The following is a 21048-nucleotide window of genomic DNA, read 5'->3' as shown; positions in this document are numbered from 1 at the left end:
AGATGTCTCTCTCTCTCTCTCTCTCTCTCAAAAAAAAAAAAAAAAAAAAAAAAAAGGATCGAGGCTGGGATTCCTTGATATCTTAAAAACAACAACTGCTTTAGCTGGGGCTGTATGCTCTGGACTCCACCCCTCGACTCCAAAGTCTCTCCTGAGGGGCCTCTGGTGGTTCTGGGGCTCCAGTCCCTGCACCAACTGTTTCTGGGGCCTCACTTTCCCCATACCCTATGCACTTTCCAGTGGCCATCTCTTTGATGTAGGCCTGGGGTGGGTGTTTTACACTGTTGCCCAGCAAGGCCTCTCCTTGAGGCTTCACTTGACAGAGAAAAGGGTCTTCATGCCTGTGCCACCAGAACAGCTCCCTGCACTGATTTTAGGGAGGGAGAGGGAGAGGGAGATAGAAACATCAACCCCCATCTCCAGCCCTGTCCCCACCCCCATCTCTTGTTCTGAATCCCTCCAACTGGAAAGGACCTTCTGCGGTCTACCCCAGCCCGGCCACCCCCTCCCCCCAGCAGTGGCTCTCTAAGCTGCAGTTTCCTTTGACACCCAGGCCCCAGATGTTGCCACACGGAGTTTTTAGGCCCTGCACCAACTCCTTCAACTTGAGAAAACCAACTGGACAGAATGTAGTTCTTGGAATAAAGGTAAAAGGCAAATTTAAAAATTCCATAGTCTCCAAGAAGCCCCAAGACAACTTGAAAACTTATGAACAGAGACAGGTGGCAGGCAGGGCTGGTGTTGTGGGCATGCTACCCACACAGGCACACAGATCCCACACTCAGAGAGCCCTGTGCTCAGCTTAATGCTCTGGTGTTGCTGTTTTGAAATTCTTAATGCTTTTCTTTAAAGCATATATATATATATTTATATATATGTATATGTATATACTAGAGGCCCGGTGCACGAAATTCATGCACGGGGGTGTGTGTGTGTGTGTGTGTGTCCCTCAGCCTGGCCTGCACCCTTTCCAATATGGGACCCCTCGAATGATGTCCTACTGCTGGTTTACAGGGATTGGGCCTAAACCGGCAGTCGGACATCCCTTTTGCAATCTGGGACTGCTGGCTCCTAACCGCTCACCTGCCTACCTGTCTGCCTGATTGCCCCTAACCACTCTGCCTGCCGGCCTGTTCGCCCCCAACTGCCCCCTGCCTGCTCGCCCCCAAATGCCCCCCCTGCCAGCCTGATCACCCCAACTGCCCCCCCGTGCCAGTGTGCTCACCCCCAACTGCCTCCCCTGCCAGCCTGCTCACCCCCAACTGTCCCCCCTGCTGGCCTGCTCACCCCCGCCTTCCCTCCCCACTGGCCTGCTCACCCCCAATTGCCCCCCTGCTGGCCTGCTCAGTCCAAACTGCCGTCCCTCGCTGTCCTGATCACCTCCAACTGACCCCCACTGACGGAGTGCTCACCCCCAACTGGCCCCCCTGCTGGTCTGCTTACCCCCACCAGCCCCGCCCCCCACCAGCCTGATCACCCACAACTGCCATCCCATCCTGGCCTGATCACCCACAACTGCCGGGCTCCCCTCTTGGCCTCTAACTGCCTCTACCTTGGCCCCGCAACCATGGCTTTGTCCAGAGAACGTCTGGAAGGTCTCCTGGAAGGCCTCCCAGTCTAATTAGCCGTATTACCCTTTTATTAGTATAGATAGAGGCCTGGTGCATGGGTGGGGGCTGGCTGGTTTGCCCTGAAGGGTGTCCTGGATCCAGGTGGGGGTCCCGCTGGGGTGCCTGGCCAGCCTGGGTGAAGGGCTGAGGGCCATTTTCAGGCTGGCCATCGCCCCTTCAGGGTAGGGGGGTCCCACTGGGGTGCCTGGCCAGCCTGGGTGAGGGGCTGATGGCTGTTTGCAGGCTGGCCACGCCCCCCGGTGACCCAAGCTCCCAGGCCCTCCTCTTTTTCTTTTCTTTTTTGTTTTTCTTCAACGCCTCCTTGAGCGGAGGCCAGGGTCAGCTGGAAGCAGGTATCTGGGATTTATTTATCTACTATAATTAAAACTTTGTAGCCTTGAGCGGAGGCCAGGGCCAGCCAGGGCGGGCTGGAGGCTTGGCTTCCTCCATCGCCAGGGGCAACCCAAGCCACCTGCTCGCTCCAGCTCCGTGGCCACTGCCATCTTAGTTGGGTTAATTTGCATATTTGCTCCTGATTGGCTGGTGGGTGTAGTGGAGTGATGGTCAATTTGCATGTTTCTCTTTTATTAGTGTAGATATATATTTAAAATGTTTTTATTGATTTTTTTTTTTTAATAGAGAGAGGAAGGGAGAGGAGAGAAACATCACTGGGCTGCTTCCTGCACACTCTGAACTGGGGGTTGAGTCCCCAACCCAGGCATGTGCCCTAATGGGCAGTTGAACCGACAACCTTTTGGTACATGGAACAACGCTCAACCAAATGAGCCACACTGGCCAGGGCATTCTTTTTTTTTTTTTTTTACTTTTAATGTTTTTACTGATTTTAGAGAGGAAGGAAGAGGGGGATAGAAACATCAATGATGAGAGAGAATCATTGACTGGCTGCCTCCTGCATGCCCTGCATTGGGGATGGAGCCTGCCAACCCTGACATATGCCCTGACCAGGAATTGAGCAGTAACCTCTTGATTCATAGGTCGACATCAACCACTGAGCCACACTGGCCATGGCATTCTTAATGCTTTCTGAACAAAGAGGCCCTGCACATTCTGAGCCAGTTCTGCTGGCAGGTTATGGGAAGACTTCAGAGGACACTATCCCAGGAGGTCTCAACGGGAAGGAGCTGGCTGGCTACTCAAGAAGTGGCCTCAATTGCTCTGGGGTGGCCTAAAGACCTGGGGAGAACTTGGGGTCAGCTCCAGGCCCATGGCATGTGCCTGCAGGCACCTGAGCCCCTTCTCTTCCCTGTTTGGTCACACCTGCAGGAACCACCACACCTCCTCTGCATCCAAACTTTCCATCCCAAACTGAATCCCAAAATGTGTAGTTCAGAGGCACAAAACTAAAAGGGAGCCCAAACCCAGGATGTTCTATACCTGGGGGGAAAAATCAACAGAACTAAATAGCCCGTTTTCCAGCGGGCTAAGCTTCGGCATATCATCTGTAAAGTGGGTATATGAACAACAGTAACAGTGACACCTTCCTCATGGGGCTGACACACCTGTAATGTGAGAAAAGTACTTTGTACAGTGCAAAGCACAGCTCACAGCTAACAGCATCTTTTCCACTACTATCGCTAGCTCCTTTCACTCTCTCCTGTTAAATCCTGACAATACCAGCCCCTGGGACACCCTGCTGTCCCACCCCCTACTCAGCACTACCCACACATGGGGTAAGGGATCTTTGGTCTTTTCCTTTGGACCCCTGTGTGGGATAAAATGTACTCACCATCGCCAGATGAGGCAGGTGGGCAAAGCAGCTCCTAACTTGGAATAGATGCTCCCTGGCTAGCTTTAGTTCTGCTGCAGGACTTGTGTGTGGCTTCTAGGAGCTGATGGGGTGGGAAGTCCAGGCTTTCACTTGTCAGAAGATGGTAACCACCACCACTGTCCTGCTTGTTGGGGGCACTAGGCTAAGAGGACAAGGGGTATATTCACTGTGCCCCTCCCCCTTTCCCCATCCCAGTAAACACATCGCGACTTGGTCCTGCTTATTACTCAACACAAACTGAGGTTCTCTGGGACAACACTGGTGACTATGATTTTCTCCCTGCTCTTCCTGAAATCCTCTTAAATTGTGCTAAGAAGTTATTGAAGTTAAACCAATAAAAAAACCTAAAGTCATAGGGATGTAGATGTTAGGCCGTCAGAGCCTTGAACATGAAAACAGCCTGTGCTGGGCAGTCTGGTGGCAAGAACTCTCCTGCCTTGCACATGGATTCGGCCTCACAGGGCTCTGAATTCTGGGTGAGAGGGAATCAGAAGCTGTCCTGGCACCAGAGTGGAGATGAGGCCAGCAAGGTTTTGTTAAAACATACCCCCACTTAAGGCACCTTCTTAAATTTCTTGCTTCTCAAAAGTGGGTTCCTAGAGCATCGCCTGGTCTTGTTAGGAATGCACAATCTCAGGCTTACCCCACACCTGCTGATGGTAAATATGCTTTTCAACAGGGCCCCTGGGGAAGGAGGATGCACTCCAGGCCAAGAAGCCCTGCTCTCCGCTGCACTGGGAAGGGCTGACACTGAGGTCCCTTCTCCTCAGTGCATAGATGCAGACGCCTGGAACTCAGTCCATCCAAGGAGCCCCTGCTGGAGGCCCTGCACTGGCCTCTGGTTCTGAGCATGCAGGGGACACCCTGAACCACCTCCTGCTGGAGTATGCTCCTTCTTCCCCAGATGCCCCCCTATGGCAGACAGAGGCTGGATATTCTGAGGTATTCCCAGAAGTCACAGGACTGTTTAGCCACATCTAGAAAGAGGAAGATGAACACAGAACTACAAGATACACACACACATACATAAGAAAAACCAGAGACTTTAGAAGAGGCCCATCTATAGGTTTCAGTGGAGCCCAATGACTGTCGGGCAGCGTGGGGGCTTGCTCCTCTTTGCTGACCCCAACCTCGCTTCTGATGCTTCTTGGATTCAGAACAGCTGTGCTAAGTGCAGCACCTACTTGATCTATTTTTCTTTTCTAAGAATCCTATGTGGTGGGTGTTAAGGATCCCATTTCACATTGAGGTTTGGAAAGTCAGTGTCTTGCCCCCAATGCACACTGGGAAGAGGGCCAAGCCAGGATTCAAACCCAAGATCCTTGTGCTCCATCCTGCCTCTCAGTCAGAATTTACTTTCCCATCACCAAGGAGATTAGTGTCAGGACACTTAGAATGGCCACAGGGCTCAGGAGTGAGGAGCAGATGGACAGGAAACTCTCAGGAATAACGAAGAAAGCCCAAGATCATTTGAACCTGGAGAAGAGGGGCCTCTGAGTCTCTGAGGGGAGGGAACTGGCTTGTGTATCCAGGGGAGGGGGCAAAATCTGTGTAGCAGAGGGTTGTGGGAGATCTGGTCACAGAGGACATTCTGGTGCCTTTCCCTCAATACCCCAAGCTGGGCTGTCCGAGGGTCCCCTACCTCCTCACATGGGTCAAGGCCATACCTGGCATACAGGGTGAGCTTGGCAGAGGGCAGCCCAAGTATAACTAGGAGGAAGTCACCTGCAACCCCAGCTGGCGCTTTGGCAGTGTTCGCTGCTTATAAGTTACACACCATCACCCTACACCACCACGTCTCAATGATCCCACTTCATTTATTACCAAAATATCACAGAATTCCAGTCATAGTTCACATACAGTGTTTAACACAAACCTGATACCTGTGGAAAGAACTAAGTATTTGGACAATCGAATGTTTGGAATCATATCCCAAACTGTTATCACTCCGTACTCCAAAAATACGCTTTGAGAGCTTTGGAAACTGAATTAAAATGTCTACACAGCTATGAACAATTGTTTAATAAAACTTTTTCATGTTTCCATTACATGTAAATATATCAATTTGGCATCTCTATAAAAACTCTGAAAATGGTGCAAAAGTTTCATTCTTTTTGAGAAAGCCATTGACAAAAAATATTCGTACTTCACTAAAATTTGAAAAATGGTCTTCTTTCAAAGCTTCTTTATTAATCTGAAATCTTCTGTATTATCAAAATCTAGGTTTGCTTTTTCCTCTTAAAACACTAAAGAACATTTATTCACAAGGATAAAAAGGGAAATAGGAAGATGGAAAACTGAGGGCTTTTTTTCCCCCTGAAAATTAATAATAATAATAATAAAAAAAAGCTAGTTACATAAGCATCCTCAAAATAACACAATGGGATTCATTTTATTGTTGACTTTGGACAGCAGTGTCATACTTTATTGAAAACAAACCCATGTAAAAACAAAGTTAAAATGAAAAATGGTATCTGAAAAATAAATTATTTCATATAAAACAAATCAGTAACTTAAAACACTAATATACAAAATGTCTACTCATCTACTGTACAACATGGGGACCAGTCAGGAAAGTCCCCCTCCCCCAGAGCAAGTCACTATAAACAGAACATTACATGGTAACGAGGTGGTCCCAACCAATGGACAAGCTTTCTTTTCTGGGGGTATGGGGGAGTGAAATACAGTCCTCTCAAAATCACTGCTCAGACCACTGGTTAGCCTAACATAGGTCCTGGTGGTGACTTACAAGTAAATTTTCCTTTTTTTAAAGACAACCAAGCAGAAAATTGAACTATGTCACCAAAAGGTTGTGGGAAAATATACAATACAATCATTAGAAGTCAGAGGCAAATCAAAAGGTTTAGAACCTTGAACCCTGCTGAAGATCTGGGATCCAAGTTCTACTGCTATTGTAAGAAAGGGTCAATTAGCAATGCCACTCAACACAAAGCACTTGCAACCTCAGTTGGTGGCTGGTCTGGGAATCTGATAAATGGGAGGGAGGGAGGTGCCTTAGGTCCTGGGAAGAATTTCTGGTGGAGGACTGGGGTGGGGGCTGAGGGACAGCTTATTCTTATTCCTTTTTTATCCAACACAGGAAGGCTGCAAAAGGTAGAGAGAAAAAAATCAGGCTGCATCAGATGTAAAATGGAACAGCTAGCTGGGTGATGCTAACCGATTTTCAAGCCCAACAGTGGACTCAGGTCAGTCAATGGCCCTAGTTTGGAGGCCAACCAGAATAAGTTATTGCCAGTAACTTTCATAGGATTCTTCTACTTGTCTGATCCAGTAGGGACCTCTCAGCTGCCAGCTCAGAGGCACCAACTCCTGCAGCAGACTGGTGCAGACCCTGGATGCTGGGTTTCTAGCATTAACACCAAGTGCAGACTCTCCAAAGTTAAGTCAGCTGCCTTTGGCAAGGGAAAGACTCACCTTCTGAACAAAGATGGCACAGCCAATCCAGCCCCACCTGCTGGTAAGAGGCACAGCCGTGCAGAAGATCATGGCCTAGCATATTCCACTGAAAAGCTCCAGAAGCCAAGGGTTAAAAACAAGAGAACTCAACTGGAACCAGGTCCACAAGTTGGGAGATGTTTAGCAAACAACTGTTAGGGCAGTTATAGGACAAAAGAGAATTCAACCAAGGCTTCTTTGGTATTTATGTACCAAACCAAACTTCTGATAAATTAACTTTATCTACTCTTATTTTTTCATCGAAATTCCCAAATCACTCATTTTGCAAAATACAAATATAAATAAAAATGTAAATTTTGAAAAATGGTTTCTTTTGGATTGTGACTTTTAAAAAATAAATCTTCCTTTTGCAAACAAGCCTAGAGATGTAATGAACTTTATAGACACAGGGCCAACATCTGGTACCTGGATGGGAGTGACAACTGCTTTTCAGGAGGAATATGTCAAAAAGAGAATTGTTCCACACACCTATATGTCAAAATTCCCAAAAAAACACATTGGGGTTTTTAGTTAGAAGGTTATTCAAAGAGTGGTGAGGTGACCATGTAACAGGAGAATTTTAATGACCTGAGAAATTCAACTTTCAAAGGCTCATATGTATTCTACATCTCTTCCTCATCTGACCTAATATCAGAACAATCAATGTGGTTCAAATAAAAGGGAGGGGAGGAAAGACGTTGCGGTGCTGGGTGCGAGCCCACCATCATCTCAATTTGCATTTATATTATCCTTATAAGACAATGAGCACAAGTGAGGGCTGACAGGAATGTGTGTCAATGAGATTAAAGGGTCGGTTTCAGAATTGGGAATCTTATCTCTGAGAAAATGTTGGCCCAAGGTTGTACCACCTGAAAGGCTTATTTTTCCAAAAACACATGCCAGTCCCAGGGTGAAGAGCACTCTGGGACAACATACTGGGGACAATCTCCATGTTTTGGGTTCTAGGAGGCACGCAAGCTGGCTTTGACTTAGGATCTGGGAAATTCTGCTGGAGGGAGGAGGCCCTCCATGGCAACTTATGAGACAAGGCCTCAAGATATGAACTTGGCCTTGTGTGGGAAAAGGACATGGCAACATCTTAAATTTGGGAGAATAATGCAAGCATCTGGTAGCCCCTCAAGAAAATATGAGAGTAATAGCCTCCAATTTTTTTCCTGGGCTTCTCAGAACACTGATCTTTTCTGGAGAAGGCTGTGCCTATTGGCCTTTCCCCCACTTAAATAAATAGACAGACAGACAGATAGATAAATAATGCTGCAACTCCATGATCTCAATAACTAAAAAACAGCCTATTATTACGTTTTAGTCTCGTGTCAAAGTTAAAAACTGCTGGTACTAAGTTATTCTGTTTTTTATTCTCACTGTACACTAGATATTTATAAAAATCGGATCATGCTCCGTAGGAATTGCCCGGAGACCTAGCCCTGGCTACTTCGCAGGCCCTGTCAGATTCTCCCTACTGGCTCCCCATTTTAAAAACACACCATCTGTGACTGCACATTCCTATATGACAGATTTGTAAATGCTTTGTCTTGAGGCAAGTATTTGTTCCTTAAGCTCTTATATATCCTCCCTGAATGCTGGGCCATCTGTATCTCGCCTAGCCAAAAAGAAAGAAAAGGTAAAATAAAAAACAAAACAAAATTTGAGCAAAACAAAATCAAATTTAATGGTCTTAAATGCAAAAGTAAAAACAAACAAAAAACACAAAAAAGCAAAAGAAAATTAACAGAACAGAACAACCCAAAATGTCAAAGCAATAATGAAGAGAACTTTTTTGAGGGTTAATCTTTAAAACTACAAATCAAAGGTTTTTGTTGTTGTTGTTAATAGATAATTGGCAAGAAGTAAGTACTTTTCTGCTGAATGTTCATATGAAAGCAAAGTTTCAAAACAAAATCCGACTAAAGTAGAAAAAAGTCTAGCACTCACAAGAAGGGATATGAGAAATACAATGCTCAAATGTTCATGTTATTAAAAATAGAGCTATCTTATGCATTCGAGCTATGTTAAATGCTTTTGGAAACTGGAGAAATGACTGTGAACAACAATATCTGATGTGTGGGGCACTGTGCATGCAATGTGTGGACAGGAACTCAGAATGTCAGAGTAGCAACACATATTCAGGAGTGCCTGGGGCTTAGATCTGATTCAGGAATATATGGAGTTTCCCTGAAACTCTTTGGTCCGTTCCCATTGATGTCTGGGCTTAGAAAACATTGTGTCCTCCTTTAGAGGGCCTGGCCCAGCTTGTGGCCCCATCCCTGGTGGTGGCCCTCGGCCACTGTCAGGACCACTCGGCAGAACCCAGGACTGAGTGACCGGAAGGTGGCAATGGGACCTGCTTGGGGAAGCAATTTCATGTCAACCAAAGCAGAAATTGCTTAAAATGTTGAAGCAGTTGAGAAAACGCACACTCAGCATCTGTCTAACATCTTTAGTTTAAAAACGAAAATTAAAAGGTCATTTCTCTCTTTTTTTTTATCCAGTTTGTGGAGACACCGAATGAAGTGGGTGTTAGACAGTCTTAGAAGTTAAAGCATGCTTCAGTTTCACCACCATCCCGAGGGACTGGTTAGTCAATGCAGTCTACTTAGATTTCTGTTTAATATATATTTTAAAGAAAATAACTTAAGAAACTTAAAGTTGGTCTAACATTGTGGGATTTCAAACATTTGAACATGTTGGTTGCATCTCAGAGTATAAAAACCTTTTCACTTCTCATTTAGGCTAAGACAAACACTTGTGAAAATTGGCGCAAAATGAGTTGTACACTAACAAAAAAGTTTCAACTTCTTCACTCTGAATTACCTATTCCGTACAAAAAAGCATGAGTGAGTTATTTGTGGGACTTGTTGGTTTTGAAGGAAACCTGTAAGATTTTGTCCCCCAGGCGGTAGCCGTTCAGACTTGCTATGGCCATCGCGGCTTCTTCATAGTTTGTCATGGTCACAAAACCAAAGCCTTTGCACTTGTTGGTGTTGAAGTCGCGAATCACTTTCACATTGGTGACTGCGCCAAAGGGGCCAAACATCTGCCAGAGGATTCCCTCATCGGCATCTTGACCAAGGTTGTAGATGAAGATGCACCAGCCTGAAGACGCGTTTCCTGGGACATTGACACCAGAAAGCCCACTCATGTGATCTACACCCATAGGGGAGAACCTAGCAAACAGAGAGCACAGCATTCAGGTCAAGATCAAGGTCAGTGTTGGCCAGCATGCCAACACTATTGGGGGAACAGGCGGGATTGGCTCAGGCCCTTCCCTCTCCCATCAGCCAGGGGTGGAGTTCTCAAGGCTGCCACACCCCACCAGTCACAAGCAAGATTTTTTTTTTAACTGAGAGGAATTCAATATGGTGGCAGAGGAAGGGAGTCGCCTCTGAGACACTTGGTGCCTGTGGAAGTTCAGAGCCTCAACTGATTTCACTCAGAATGATGGCCTGTTAGTGGCTGACCAACCACTTCCTCCACTCTTCCCACTGTGTGTGTGTGGTTCCTGTTTGCCATTTCTGTGCTTCCCACATTTTAAAGGATGGAAGCCTCTCCACATCCTCTGAGGTGCTCTTATACCCTCAAATTGCCCTGGAGGAAACGCTTTCCTCACACTGCATGTGTATCTTTTGGGGAGGCCTGTACTTTTTTCTTCTTTTTCCAAATTTTGTACCTTTCCCTGATCATGACCTGCCATCTCTAAGGGTTCACAGCCAAGCGGTGTCCGGGTTACACATGCTCCGATGAAGGGCCACTGCCAGCATAAGGGAACTCCTTCCCAAAGCTCTGGGAACCTTCCGTTGCTGGCTCATAACATCCCAGAAGGGCCAGGGGCCATACTGCAGGGTCACTGAACTGTACCAAAAATGTGGAACATTTTGATGTAATTGAAAGTGACACTTTTAATTACATCAAAACTAAGCTTTCTATCAATGTGTAGCCATTGCAATAAGGATTAAGGGAGATAATAAAATTGTTACTGAAGCCATGTGGCCCTCTAGATGGTTCACAAATTAAAAAGTCATGGTTTCAGGTCAATTTAAAAAGATTTGACTGTGATATAGTATCTGTGAAGCCACACCATGCAAACGGAGAAGTACTACATCTCCAAAATAAAACCGGGCTTCGAGCTATGGGGCTGACATAGAGGTAGGGGGGTGCCTTCAAGGGGCCATTAAACAAATTCACTTTCTCGATAGACATGACCCCTGGCAGAGTGACCAGCCCCTGATCCAAGGATTGTATTCAACACAGGTATGGAAGAATCCAGACACATTATTGGCCATGGCTTTGACTTCTTGCGAATAATTTTAAACAGCCTGCATCAGAACGCCTGAGTTGGCTACATGACTTGTGGCTTGTCAGTGATCTTGAGTCTGTTGGGATGACAGTGAGACCACAACAGCATTGAAATGGGGATGAGAAAAGGCACCCAGCTGGTTCTCAATGAGAACTGGAAAGGGATTCCCACTTTTAAAAGGACCCCTTAAAAGGACATACTTTTCTCCAAGTTTTATAGGTACCCAATATGGACATGACTTATTATAGTTAACCTCCTTATGTAGCTATTATACTACAAATAATCTGAGAAAGTATTTTATTGCCTTTTATTGACATGATTCTCATTCTTATGAATTATTGTTAAGGTTTTTCTCTTGCCAATTGGAGCTGATTTCTTTCATCCTGACAGTCAGGAAACCCACCCCTAACTCCCTTCTCCATGGCACAAAAGGAGAGCTGACCCTTCTTTCCCCAATGTGATAACAATAGAGGCACTTTCTTCTCTTCCGGGTCTTTCTCTTATTCTTTTCTTAGTCTGCCTTCTGGTGGTAAATCTTCCCTCCTGCCTCTCCCACTCACTACTTCCTTCCATCTCTTTTTGCTTTGTTCCTCTGGCTGTCATGATCCCTTCTTTGCCTAACCAGCAGTTTGGCTCCTCTGGTCTCCCCTTTCTTTTCTACTCCTTGTTGCTGTTACCAAGGCCCCCTTCTCCTCCTCCAACCGTCCCTGGTTTGCCAGGTACTATAACTCAATGAACACTGCCATCCACTCATCACAATCAGTAGTGAGGTGATCTGTGTTATCTGACTTCCACACTGGATTTACTTCCATACTTGCTTCTGTCTGAAGGCATTTCCCCTGCCTTTGTCTAGTAACTAGGAGAGCCAGCTATAGAACCTGACATGGTTGAGAACTCTGGACAGGGCTTTTAAACAGAAGGCATACAGTATTTAGATATCAAAGTAATTCCACAAGGTGTATGAGAAAGGGTTGCCTTAGGCCTGATGACCAAATGCCTAAAACCTGTTTAAAAACTCAGGAAGGAGAACAGCTATCACTTAACATACCTAAAGCTGCATCCTTTTCTTACGGAGTTGAATGATGCATATATTTTTAGAATTTTTTTTTTAATTGAATTTATTGGGGTGACATTGGTTCACAAAACCATACAGGTTTCAAGTTGTACAACAACTCAATAAAAGATCATCTACACACTGCATCCATGCGCCCATCGTCCCAAGCAATGTCTCTTTCCTTCCTCATTTCCCCCTTTGCCCACCTATACCTAGCTCCCACCTCCCTTTCCCTCTGGCTATTACCACACAAATGTCTGTGTCTATGTTATATATACATGTTTTCTTGGAATGATCTTTTAAACTCACGGCTATACTCTTATCTCTCTAGAAACTATATGCTGGAGTGCTATCACTCGCTCTCTCAGGTTGGAGCTGGCATCATCTTTTTTATTCTAATTAAAGACAACACTCAATTGGAAAGAGATGGCTTTCATATGGACACTTTTATAATGGAGGTGGGGACATGGAGACATGAAATGATTCTGAGTGCAACCTTCTGATGTGATCAGCCTGGCATGCCCAGTGTTTCCCACTGTGTGTGGTTACCCAGCCAGTGAGGCTCTAACAGCCTTCAAAGCACTGCCAGCCATGGTGGGAAGAGACTGGGTAGGTAGATGAGAGCACTGCCCTCCTGACCCACCTGAATCTCTGTGCCTGGTGATGCACGGGGCCTCCAAACCGTCTAGCTGGCGAGTGGTACAGCTGGGAGAGCAGCGCCACATTTTTGTTCTGGTTGGGATTGGCTGCGAACTTCACTGTAATGGGTTCAGAGGAACCTGGGGGTTTATGACCATTGAAACTGGTAATTGCCTCTTCTGCTTCCGACCGTTTGTCAAACCGGATAAACGCAACCCCTCTGGACAAACCTTTTTAACAAACCAACAAAAATGGAGTTAGGGGGAAAAATGCAAGGATTTTTTAAAACTGAAAAACAAAAATCAAGCAAGTCAGTCTACTGTGCTTCAAATTGGATGCTTACTTAATGAGACAGACAAAAATTAAACCTAAATATGCTCAAGCCACCTGGGTCAAGGTTTCATTATTCTGTGTGAAGTGAATTTTGGGAACGCTAAACATGTTTAAGAATAAAGGGACAGCACAGCCAGAGTGGCTCAGTTGGTTGAGCATCGTCCTGTGCACAGCAATGTTGCTGGTTCAATTCCTGGTCAGGGCACATAACTGGGTTGCGAGTTCGAGCCCTCATTGAAATATATATGGAAAGCAGCTGATCGATGTCCCTCCCTCACTCCCTCCCTCTCTTTCCCCCTCCCTTCCTCTTTCTAAGCATGTCCTTGGGTGAGGATTAAAAAAAGAAAAAAAGAATGAAGGGATATTTATAATCCGATTAAAAATAGTTCTATGACTCTCTAAAAAAAAAAAAAAAGAATTAAAAAACCCCAACAATGACTAATAAAAAATTAAGGTTTCAGACTTTCTTCTGACTCAGTGCCAAAAGATATTTTGGTGACAGATGTCCACATTAGAAGCAATCACACCCCGCCTCTCCCATCACTATTTTGACACCAGGTACCCACTGTGGTGTAGGTGCCAGATGGGCTGGGGAGGGAAGGCAACCAGGATTGGCAGGGCTGCGTCTGAGAATTCTCCCTGGGCTCTGGACACCCCCATGCCTGCCCTGCCCTCCCAGTGTGCCTGAGGAGCAGTGGTGCCTCTGAGGGCCTGTAGAGAATAAGGAGCAACCTGAACTCATAGCCCGGACAGGCTTTTGCAGCCTGCTGCCTTTCCAGTGGGCCCAACAGAATCCCTGGTTACTAGGTGCCCAGCTCAGCCTTCTCCTTCATCCCTGAAGGGCGTGGAGTCCCAGTAACCAAGCCTTACCCAAACAGCACTTTCCTGCTGCCATCAGCTCATTCAATACTTTAAAATCCTGGAACCTCCTGTGGGCCCCAAACTGCCCTCAGAATCAAGTGATGCCACTCACTCTTTCCCCCTAAACTGACCAGGCACACACAGCAGTGCTGACAGTTCCCCATAGACTGCCTGGCAGGTTAAGAGTCCCTCCCTGCCTTCGGCCTACTCCATACCTGGTCTTGTTCCTGTATGGGAAGGGCCAGGGCCCCTGTCGTGGCTTCCATCTGTCTCGAGAAAGTACCTTTTATTGCTATATAGACTGAGGCACCTTTAGGTAAGCTGAGTCCCTCAACAGAGCAGAAACATGATACAGGACCAGGCTGCCTGAGATCTAAGGCCCAACTGCTATAGGCAGTGTCTGGTCAGTTGGCATAAGTGTGAGACCTGAGCAAACCAGGTAGCAGAGGGTTCAGCTGCCCCCAACACCCTGTCCATCCACATTCTGGGTCTGGGGGGATGATGAGGAGATCTTGGCCCTTGAAGAACTTAAGGAATGGGGTGGGGCTGGGGTGAGGGAATTTGGAGTCACAGAAGAGCCTTGCTCCTTCTCCTGAGAAGAAACAGGGGGTCAAAACAAACAAACAAAAAACACACAGTGAAGGTTCAAATGTAGTGGAGAGGTGACAGCAAGGGCCAGTCTGAGGGTGACATTGCTGGGCTGGAGTCACAGGTGTAACTGGTGGGATGGCTGTGGTCGATAGCGCTATGCTAGTCACTTTCATATTGCCTGCCATTTACAGGGCCATCAGCTAAGTGAGCACACCAGATGTCCCCCCATTCAGCTCCCATGTTCCAGTAGCTTTCCTTACCATTTCCCACAGGGTCCCTCCTACCAACTGCCTCCCCCATGATGGGCATGGGACATGGGTCTCCCTGGCTGGTCCTGAGGCCCTGGAGGAGCACAGAGAGACTCAGGCACATCAGATGACAAGTGTCACTGCAAAGCATGGTTGACACCTCTCTGGGCCTGGAATCCCATGTTGGGGCCTGACTTGGATGTGATACTGTGGGCCCCACTGAAGCACACAGTGAATAGTCAGGGACCCTCAGGCCAAGGATTCTTTGTTTACAACTGTAACATATTGTGGACAACCCATGCTGGGTCTTAAAGCACACAACACTCCAACTGGGAAGCTCCCTGTCCCAGTTTAGCCCCCCGCCCCAAGCACAGTGCCCTGGGAGATCATACAGAAGCTCCTAGCAGTCTGAAGGCTGCCCCCATGTTGGCTCCAGGACTCTTTAAAATTCACACAGCCAAAGACACTCACTGAATTAGTGAGATCAGACCTTGTAATCACATGTATGTCCCAGAAAATTCTAGAACCTGAGCTTATTTTTTTTATTTCAGTTCAAAAGAACACCTGAAAATACTGTTTTTATTCACTCTTAAAGGGCATGAATAATAGCTTAGACAGATGGAAACGTGAACAAAATCTAACTTTAGATAAATAATGCTGAAAGTTGGAGCTGGCTGGCTCCTACAGGAAGCTGCCTTCAGGGAGATGGTTTTATTCTATTTATAAAACCTCAAGATCAAGCAGAGAGAGCATGTGTGCAAGTGGGATTTCCCTGTTTGATTTTGTAAAATGACTTTCAAATGAAAACTTCCCGACTGCAATGAACAAAACCCGAGAAAATGTTATTTAACACAATAAAATGTTAATTCACTAATGTGATGAATCTACACTTTTCTGAAGATAGCTGTTTTTTCCCTCTAGTGTTTTTTATTTTATGTATTTATTTTTAAAAAATTTTAATTAAATCTTTATTGTTGAAAGTATTTCATATGTCCCCTTTTTTCCTCCACTGCCCCTTCTAACCTGCTCCCACCCCTGCCCCAGGCCTTTACCACCCTATTGTCTGTGTCCATGGGTTATGTACATATGCATGTAAGTTCTTTGGTTGATCATTCCCCGCCCGCTCTGAGATTCCACAGTCTGTTCTATGCTATGTCTCTGGATCTATTTTGTTCATCAGTTTATTTTGTTCATTATATCCCACATGAGTGAGATCATGTGATATTTGTCTTTCTCTGACTTGTTCATTTCGCTTAGCATAATACTCTCTAGGTCCCTCCATGCTGTCTCAAAGGGTAAGAGATCCTTCTTTTCCGCTAGTGTTTTTTAGAATTAAGAGCAGAGACAAATAAATGGCACAATCTTCAAATGAGTAAACTATAAAGTTCACAATTAAAATGGATAAATCAAAGAAAAATTAAAAAATTAAGTTCTGTTAGCTCAGGATGTAAAGGTTTCTTAAGAGAGCTTCCCCTTTCTTCAACACTAAAAATCATATCATATGAAGGCAAATCTGTCTGCCATGCTGTTCTCTGCCTCATTCCTTTGTGGCTCCATGGGGTCCCAGTACAGGGGCCCTGGGTGGGTACCCTCCTCTAGAGCAAGGGGAAGAAGGGAGCCTTCAGCCCCAGGGGACTCACATTTTTGCTAATTATAGCCCCAGGTCAGGAAGCAGGGCTGGGTGGGGGAGTCCAGGAGCCCCTCATCTCTCCCTTCCCTCCTATCCTCTTGCAAGGACACCATTAACAGAAAAGGGGTGGGGTGGGGGTCCTAGTTCCTTCCTTGAAGTAGCAGAGGCTGGCAGGGAGGCCTGAGAAAGAGTGAAGATCCAGTACACCACCCTAAGGTCACAGCTGAGCCTCAGGGTTGCTCCCAACACTAGGAGATAAAAGCCTTGCAGACGGAAAGGAGGCCAAATCCCCAGCAAATGGCTGAGGGAGCTATCTACAGAAGTGAAACAAAAGCTACATGGCCAGGGGTATGTTCTCAAGGTCGCTGGGCTCGAGAGAGCAAGGCCCCATTCAGCAGTGCTGGACAGAGATCAGCAGAGGCAAAGCAGTCATTGTGCAATCTAGAAAAGCAGGGCCATGGAAGCAGGAAGGTGGGTCCCCAGGCCACCCACTCAGACACTCCTATGCAGGTGGAGCTGGGTATAAATACATGCACTGACCAGCTGACTGCATTTATTTTCTCTCAATGGGGGCTTTAGGAAACTAATCTGGTGCAGGCCAGGGGGTTTTATCCCAAATAAATGGTATCCTCACCCTATGCCCACCCCCTACCCTCCAGCAAAGGGTCAGAATGTAGGAGGCAATATGCATGGGGTGGAACTCATGTCACTCCAGCATAATCTGGTGTCTGTGCCAGACTAGGGGTATACCCAGAGCTCCCATGAAATGCCAGTGACCTGAGCCTGTGGACTATACTCCACAAGCTGCTACTCCTCCTCAGGCCCCGGGGGCAATCAAGCTGCCCACTCCTCTCAAGGCCAGGCTTCAGCAGGCACCAATCTCAGCTTCCACAGTTGGGGCTAGAGAAAGGAGAGCAGGGGACAAGGCCAGATGCCCCAAAGCACACAGCTTGGGGGGAACGTGAAAAAATGTGTGTGACCCCACCTATCTGCTCTCCAGGGTCTGCTCTGCAAAGGGGAGGTCATCTTAGAGCTATGACTTCCTGTGCCCTAATTACCCAATATTAGTTTTAATACCACAGCCAAGGGGGTGGTGAATACTCTGTGTAGGAAGAACATAAAAATCAAATACAGACAATTCTACCGGCTTCACTGAGCTCCGGAGGCAGAAGCTTCCTTTCTAGTTTGTCAGCAGATCCCCACTCCTGGCAGGAACAGTTCTGAGGAGTCCAAAAGAGGGCATGGCCCAAGCTCTCTGCTCCCCAGCTGGAGGCATGCATAGGACTTGGCAAAGGATATCCTAATCCCAGTTCCCAGGCCAGCAGGGCATGCGAGCCACACAGTCAGGGCCAGAGCCCAGCTTCCTGCCAGTCTGCCTGCCCAAGGCTGATTCAGCAAAGCCCAAGTAGCTAATGTCCTGAACTGAGATGACCTGAGAGGGGCTGGGATAATCAGCGAGTAAAATTCACCACTGTTGAGTTCTGTGGGTGGGGCATCTAAATAATCAAAACAGTCACCCTTGTAGTTTTGGGACAAAAAGGCCTAGACCAAGAGTAAAGACTGTCACATCACACATTGTATGCCTGCAATAAGAATAGCAGCAAATCCTTGTAACCCATTCACAGGCCAGGCTGGGACATTTGGGTGCCTAAGGGAAGGTATGTCTTGTTACCACAATGTCTTGGTGTTTTCACCATAAATGCCAGCCTGACTGAAGGGCTCTTTCATGCCACTTTATCTCTCCAGTCTCATAGAACAAATGCCTATGTCATATCATTTTGATTCTGTTTTCATTGGTGGAACAACTAATGACATTTAAAATCAAACATGATCTGTCTTCCCTAGAAAACCCAGCCCCTGGCCTAGAGGAAAACCTCACTGTGCATCCCAGGCCACCTCTGTACCTGTCGTCTGGTCCACAAGGACTCGGGAGTTGATGATTCGCCCGAATCGAGAGAACATGTCCTCCACATCCTTCTGGGTCATGGTCCTGGGGAGCCCGCTGATATACAAGTTGGCGTCTTTGATGACCTCTGAGCTTGGGCGAGCATATGACACCTTGAAAACAAAACCGCTTTCGGGGGTTAGGACAGGTGTGTGGCCAAAGCATCAAGGAAGGGTGTTAAATTTTGGGGTGAGAAAAAGCCAACCTATGGTGGGAGAAAACACAAACACTCATCACCTGAGGCAGCTTCCCAGGCAATGAGCTGATAGCTGGCAGCATTTTCACATTTCAATGAAGGGAATATTATTCCTGTTTTACAAAGTAACTGAAGGTCCACAGTTTGTTTGTGGCAGAGCAGGGACTGAACCCTGTTACCTGTGCACTTACCAAGGCCTTATCCCTCTCTGGATGATGAGCTGGGCTGGGAACAAGACCTGCCTATGAGGAGTGGTGGGCAAGAAAGCTGGGTGCTGCTGGGAATGTAACATTCACCTGCCAATAGGCAAGCTCGCCACAGGAGCCCAGATGGGGATGTGAGTGCTAGGGGAGCCCTGAGTTCCACACACAACTATTCAATATTAAATGACTTTAGGTCTTTTAGGCTTATGTTTTGCAAACTTGAAGAATGCCTAACATGAACTTTTGTAGTGGCTTAGAGAAAATGGCATGTATGTACTAGAGGTGGTGAGGAGAGGCTGCAGGGGCTAATGGTAAGAAAAGGTCTTTGGTCCTTTCTTCAAAAAAAAAAAAAAAAAGTCTCTGAAGAAAAAGTGACAGCTGTGTGGACCCTACAGGCCACAAGGAGGGACCAAGGTCTCACTGGGAAGGGGAAGCTGGGAGGAAGGCTTCTGCCCACAAAGGGGCAATCTAGGGAAATGGGGCTCAGTCACACCCAACATAGTCAGAACTCAGTGAGGAGGCAGAGAGACAGAGGCGGAAGGGGAGGAAACAAGAGAACCGTGTGCTCCAGAAGGTGGGGACTGCAGAACTTTCTCTCTGAGGGTCACAAAACTGATGTGATGAGGAGCCTGAAACCATAACACAGGAGCAAAGATGAACTCTTTTTTTTAAATTTTACATGCAGCCAATGAGCTATTTTGATATTTTAATGCTTTATAGAGATATAACTCATCATAAAATTCATTCTTTTTTCTTTCTTTATTGATTTCAGAGAGTGAGGGAGAGAGAGATGGAAACATCAATGATGAGAGAATCATTGATTGGTTGCCTCCTGCACACAACCCAGGCATGTGCCCTTGACTGGAATTGAACCTGGGACCCTTCAGTCCTCAGGCTGACGCTCTATCCACTGAGCCAAACTGGTTAGGGTGCAAGTAAGGGCATGGACAACAGGTGTGTTCTTACCAGAACGCTCAGTCCTGCTAGGAAGGACAGGAGTGTAGTTCTATGTGCCAAGAACACCCCACTCCCAGCTCTATGAGGGCATGAAGTTTGTCTGATTTGTTCAACATAGTAGGTGTTCAATAAACATGTACTAAGTGGATGTCAAATAAAGTGGCTGTTATGGGGCTGGAAGGGTGACACTGCTGTGCCACTACAGTATGCCAGGAGCGGGAAAGGCAGGGCATGAAAATGGGAGTGCACAAGAATGGGAATGTCACAGCCAGACATGAGACAGGCAGGGGAGGCCTGGGCCGAGAAGGGGGCTCCCCTCTTTACATGCCCTTCATGGGGAACTTCCTTTTTCTGGTGGGGCGAGGAAGCCATGAGCCACAACATGAGGCCTGGAATGGTCATCACTCAACACACATGTGAGATGCAATACCTCAATTTTGGGCAGTCAGGAGGCTCCTCAGAGGCCCTGGAAGAACCAGGTTTCTGAGATGCTAACAGTGCCCTTGACAGTGATGGTGAGGTAGGTCAGGTTTGGCAGAGATCCCAGCCCAGGACAGAATTGAAGAGGTGGTGCTCACCACTCTTTACCTTAATGGTTTTGGACTGGAGCCGCAGGCCATTCAGTGTGTTTATTGCTTTCTCCGCGTCCTTTGCAGTCACATAGTTCACAAAGCCATAGCCCAAGCTGTGTCCTGTGGGAGAACATGTAAACACTGGTAAACCAACTGAGAGAGACCAAGAGGATGAAAAGGACTATGCCCTCCCATGTCTGGCTGGGCTCAAAAGGATAAGGTCAGAGAAAAGACAAAGAAAAAACACAGGAACCTTAAGAGCCAGGGTCTGCAGGAAATGAATTTATAATTTACACTGAGTGGCCAGATTATTATGATCTCTGAACGCATAATAATCTGGCGCGTGTGTGTGTGTGTGTGTGTGTGTGTGTGTGTGTGTGTGTGTGTGTGTGTCCCGGTGCATGAATTCGTGCATGGGTGGTGGGGTCCAGCCAGCCTGGCCAGGGGAGGGGACATGGGCGGTTGGCCGGCCTGGTCGAGGGGACAATTTGCATATTAGCCTTTTATTATATTGGATATACACTGAGTGGCCAGATTATTATGCATTCAGAGATCATAATAATCTGGCCACTCAGTGTATATTAATGGTTTATTTATTATTGTTTTTTAATATGTACTTTATTGATTTCAGAGAGGAAGGGAGAGGGAG

General features: G+C 46.6%; 1 protein-coding gene across 1 annotated transcript in view; it reads right to left on the bottom strand.

Moving 5' to 3' along the window:
* Nucleotides 1-5196: 5196 nt before the first annotated feature.
* Nucleotides 5197-21048, bottom strand: part of ELAVL1 (ELAV like RNA binding protein 1) — a 42268-nt gene continuing 26416 nt past the window's right edge. The window contains exons 3-6 of the mRNA XM_080673734.1: nucleotides 20416-20519; nucleotides 18431-18584; nucleotides 12868-13093; nucleotides 5197-10040 (exon numbers count right to left, since the gene is read on the bottom strand). Coding sequence (XP_080529860.1) covers nucleotides 9716-10040; nucleotides 12868-13093; nucleotides 18431-18584; nucleotides 20416-20519 — 809 coding nt within the window. The 3' untranslated portion in view covers nucleotides 5197-9715. The remainder of the gene's footprint in view (nucleotides 10041-12867; nucleotides 13094-18430; nucleotides 18585-20415; nucleotides 20520-21048) is intronic.

This window comes from Plecotus auritus, assembly GCF_963455305.1.
Source record: "Plecotus auritus genome assembly, chromosome: 6".
NCBI lineage: Eukaryota > Metazoa > Chordata > Mammalia > Chiroptera > Vespertilionidae > Plecotus > Plecotus auritus.
This window is presented reverse-complemented; position numbering and strand designations above follow the sequence as displayed.